This window comes from Littorina saxatilis, unplaced genomic scaffold (assembly GCF_037325665.1).
Source record: "Littorina saxatilis isolate snail1 unplaced genomic scaffold, US_GU_Lsax_2.0 scaffold_826, whole genome shotgun sequence".
NCBI lineage: Eukaryota > Metazoa > Mollusca > Gastropoda > Littorinimorpha > Littorinidae > Littorina > Littorina saxatilis.
This window is the reverse complement of record NW_027128407.1, coordinates 35,001-40,000: the sequence shown is the minus strand read 5'-3', so window position 1 is coordinate 40,000 and position 5,000 is coordinate 35,001. Positions and strand designations below refer to the sequence as shown.

The 5,000-nt window shown below is 44.4% G+C and overlaps 1 protein-coding gene across 1 annotated transcript in view; it reads right to left on the bottom strand.

The window, feature by feature from the left end:
- Positions 1-63, bottom strand: part of LOC138956766 (uncharacterized) — an 8,743-nt gene extending 8,680 nt beyond the window's left edge. Inside the window, exon 1 of the mRNA XM_070328035.1 lies at positions 1-63. This exon is cut by the window's left edge and continues 37 nt beyond it. Coding sequence (XP_070184136.1) covers positions 1-15 — 15 coding nt within the window. The 5' untranslated portion in view covers positions 16-63.
- Positions 64-5,000: the final 4,937 nt, after the last annotated feature.

Sequence of the window (5,000 nt, the reverse complement as noted above, 5' to 3'; positions counted from 1 at the left end):
ACAAAGACTGTTCATGTTGAATCCAGCGAATTTGCAAATGGTCGTGATTGGTAGTGTCGCCCCACTATACGTACCAGCATACACAGGGATGTACATACCGTAAAATCCCTAGCATAAGCCCACCCCCCCTGTGCACAGATTTAGGGCAAAATTGGGGGGTGGGCGTTTGCTAGGGATAGACCCCTTTGCACAAAGTAAGTTTTGTGCTCAACCGTGTAATTGAGTGAATACAAACCCCGAAAGCATGTAAGTTAGGTCGTGTGAGTAGAAGTGAAGGAAAAAAGAAAGAAAAGGGACTTTGAGGCAAAGAAGGCCAACCGAGAGAGAGAGAGAGAGAGAGAGAGAGAGAGAGAGAGAGAGAGAGAGAGAGAGAGAGAGAGAGAGAGAGAGAGAGAGAGAGAGAGAGAGAGAGAGAGAGAGAGAGAGAGAGAGAGAGAGAGAGAGAAAAGGACTGGCTCTTCAGAAAACAACCCGAGCATAGTCATTCATATAAATTTATAAAGTAAAAAGAAAATCGCCAGACCTTTGCAAGGACAAACAATAACAACACAATTCCGGGAAAAAGAAACTTGATGAAATGTCGAAATGTCAACACCAATGAAGCCCTTTCTTTCTGTACAGGGAAGAAATTACACGATCGTCTTTGGAAATGAAACGTTAACTGAACTTGGATTTTGTCTTCAAAAGGCCCAATCTTTCTGAGAAAGAAAAACCCACAAACTTAGGGAAAAAAAGAGAAGAGAAACTCGAAAAAACATGAACGATGGGTGGGAGTGAGGAGAGGGGACAAAGAATAAGAAAAAAGGAAAGAAACACGAAAACGTAAAGAAGGGGAAAAAGATGACTTTTAGAACAGTCTGCACAAATCCTTGTGAAAGTGAGCCTATAGTCTCTTTGAAAAAAGCAGGGTGGGCGTTTGCTAGGTAGTTACCCCTGTGCACAACTTTTGGCCCAAAGTGGGGGGTGGGCGTTTGCTAGATGGTGGGCTTATGCTAGGGATTTTACGGTACTAGTCCATGGACAATTAATCGCTGTCTGTCGAAATATACTTCTCCATATTTTACACTGTCATGTAGAAATTCTGTCGTGACCCACCTGGCATTGGATACAAGTAAGTGATCAAGATCTGGTACGAGCGTTTGTTTGGATTGCTCGCGAATATTTTCCGTTGTAATTCAAAATATGATTTTACTGAAGAGGGGGGGGGTAGAGAGAGAGAGAGAGAGGGAGAGAGAGAGAGAGAGAGAGAGAGACATACAGACAGACTGACAGGCAAACAGACAGACAGACAGACAGACAAAAGGGAAGGTTTCTAACTTAGTCAACGTCTGCTTGCGGGACGTGTTTACAATTCAGCTGTTAGTGATTGTGAATATCAGCAGATAAGACTATGTTTCCCCTCAACAAAACCTTCCTTGAGACGCCCTAACTTGTGATGGAATGGAGTGATTATGAATGTCAGCAGATAAGACTATGTTTCCCCTCACCAAAACCTTCATTGAGACGCCCTAACTTGTGATGGAATGGAGTGATTATGAATGTCAGCAGATAAGACTATGTTTCCCCTCACCAAAACCTTCCTTGAGACGCCCTAACTTGTGATGGAATGGAGTGATTATGAATGTCAGCAGATAAGACTATGTTTCGCCTCACCAAAACCTTCCTTAAAGGCGTCATAACCTTTGCCAAAATTATCACCACCGAACAATCATCGCGCATACAGCTGCGCCACTGAACTTGTTTGATGGAGTATGTGGTTTGCATAAAACCAAAGGCTGCTCTGAAGGCATGAAAGGCCAAGTACCTTTGTGACCTCATGCTTCTACTCTGAATCTCTCTGTCAAGGACCTGGTATGGTCATGCATGTATTGTGGAACCCCTCTTTCAAAACTTGTAATAATCTGAGAAATTCAGGTCTTAGAAGGGAAGAGGTCTTTGAATGCTGGCACATTTACAGACGTTATTAGCAGAAAATCTGGGGAGAAAAACAGGTTCTGAGAGAGGGGCGGGTCTTAAAACGGGGGTCTTTAAAGCAAGCGGGGGTCCTCTTGTATAGAGGTGATGCGGGTTGTGCTTTATTAGTACATATGTAGGCCTATGGTCGCGACAGTTTAGTGACTTGCGCCTTGGCAAACAACTCGAGGGAGTCTTTCACCTGTCCGCTGAGTGACCAGCATGTATCTACCAACAAAGCGAGCAACGCACATATGTGACCCTCCACCACGAAATGAGTCGCATGTCACCTCGCGCGGTTCTGCGCTAGGTTTAATATGTGACCCTCCACCACGAAATGAGTCGCATGTCACCTTTGCATGATTTTCATATTTTTACATTTTCCTAAAGAGTTTTTTATGCTCTATCCAGTGGTGAAAACCCTTTTAGAAAAGAGCGAAAACTGTTTGAGTTATAAGCCTGTGACTAAGGTGACCCTCACACTGTTACAAGGCACTCCCCGGACTTATATTAAGCCTAGCGCAGAACCGCGCGAGGTGACATGCGACTCATTTCGTGGTGGAGGGTCACATATAAGTCCGGGGAGTGTCTGGTAACAGTGTGAGGGTCACCTTAATCACAGGCTTATAACTCAAACAGTTTTTGCTATTTTCTAAAACGGTTTTCACCACTGCATAGAGCATAACAAACTCTTTAGGAAAATGTACACATATGAAAATCATGCAAAGGTGACATGCGACTCATTCCGTGGTGGAGGGTCACATTATTCGCTCATGTTGAGAAGGGGTATCAACGTGCCATGATGCGACGTCAATAAATTCATTCCCTTGGATGCCTGCCAAACGGTTGTGTGACGTGTCTAGTGTGTTGGCGAAGTGTCTTGTGCTTGTCACTTCTCGCTTTCAGCCCTCACCGCTGGCTAGCACCGTCTGTCCTTTTTAGGACAATGCGAAAAGAGAGCAGAATGCGTCAGTCTCTCCTGCCAGTACAATAACCTCTCCCCAACAAGCCCTATGTAGTGCCTCCATCGCGGCGACAGGCGTAAACTGGGTACCGCAAGGCCCCAGGCTAGACTACAAGAACTCGGAGGAGGTTGGCCCCTAGACGTGCGGCATGCGGGCCCACCGGTGTGTGGAAACGCCCAGGTGCCCACGAACCAACCTCCAGCTATGGGTCAAATAGCCGGGCAGGATAGGCTCGTCAACCCTGGCAGGCAGCTATCCTAAGAGAAGACCACTCTGAATTCAAAACGAGGGTAGAGGAGGCTCATCATCCATGGAAGGAAACTCGTCTAGGAGAAGGAAAACTCCGAAATGAAACCCACGCAGTCCCTCGAAGACGGAACGGCACTGGCCTTTTTTAGGCGGGGAGCAGACCGGGTGCCTACGCTACCCTCGACAAATGGTTTCTCATCATTCCCTTGGATAAAAACTTGACCTGTCTGAATTAAAGTATTATGGACGAAGAAGTAACTATTCATCCCTCAGTAGGTCTGTGTGTGCGTGTGTGTGTGTGTGTGTGTGTGTGTGTGTGTGTGTGTGTGTGTGTGTGTGTGTGTGTGCGTGCGTACGTGCGTGCGCGTGTGCGTGTGTGTGTCTCAAAGAATTCATGAAACCAGCCTTTTTGCTTTTATTTTCTTCTATTTGTTGAAGGTGGTCCTTAAATCGGGACGTATATATGTTACAGTTAATCTGTGAAACCAGGGAATACGTGTATACTATATATTAACTAAACTATTTTAGGTAATACATGAATTAACTGGTTTTTTCCGTCAGTTAATTCATGTATTACCGCCTAGTTAATACACGTATTCCCTGGTTTCACAGATTAACTGTAACATATATACTTTGAGATTTTGCTAGTATTTGTTGTTTGCAGTAGGAACTCGGGATGAATGCTGCTTAAAGGTAGCTAATACAGTCTTCGCTGTCATATATTGCAGATTTGTATGATAACAGCTGTGCCTGTGGACAGAAACCAGTCCGTTTTAAGCGTCTCATTTAGAGTGAACGCTGCCCCCAAAAAGAGAAAAAGGTTGACGGGTTTAAGGTTTGTGTTTCTGCAAGTGTTTTGACATGTACAAGTTATTCAAAGAGTGTAAATACAGCGAATGAAATTGTTTTGAGCGCTCTAGCACCGTTAGTTTGTCAGAACAGGAGGTGGTCCATGTTAGGAAGTGGTCCATATTACGTAACCTTCCCCTAAAGCTCGCATTTTTCATGATCCGCTAACTTCGACCATTATTTTTAATAATCACTGAGACTCGGCATGTAACCTCTACATATTTGCTCACTATAATACCAGAGGCAAAGAAGGAAGGTCATTGGATATAAGAAGAATGTTACGCTTGACGGTGCTTCGTTAGACTGGCTTGTAAGCAGATTCAGACTGCGATACAAAGTCCAGGTGCCAACAAGAATGCATATGTCGTGCCGAATTCACGTAATTGCCGACTTCGCAGAATCGGCAACATTTTTGCCCATTTCGCGTAATCGGCAAAACGCTGCCCATTACGCGAAATCGGCAGCGTTTTGCCGAAAACGCGTAAAGGCTTCTAAAAATTGCCCATTTTGAGAAATCGGCAGCCACTTTTTGGTTTTAAAGTTCTCAAATGCCTGAGATATCATCACACTTAGACAACTAGATACTCGAATGGATAGATATTGCAATAATCGATCAGTTATGGCAAGTTATTGCAAAAAATGTAGTTTTCGTGCATTTCCGAGTCATGCTCGACACAGACTAACATAGACCATACAAAACATAGTAGGGAGGTAAAACAATGTTAATGCAATGTTCTGGTGACACAAAAAGTAACAGACTGGCTGTCGCTTTTGCGAAATGGGCAAATTTTAGAGGCCTTTCCGCGTTTTCGGCAAAACGCTGCCGATTTCACGTAATGGGCAGCGTTTTGCCGATTACGCGAAATGGGCAAAAATGTTGCCGATTCCGCGAATTCGGCAATTCCGTGAATTCGGCACGACACATATAAATGTAATACAGACCATTTGGAGACAACGGTTTAACAGGTAAAGGGGCATAACCAT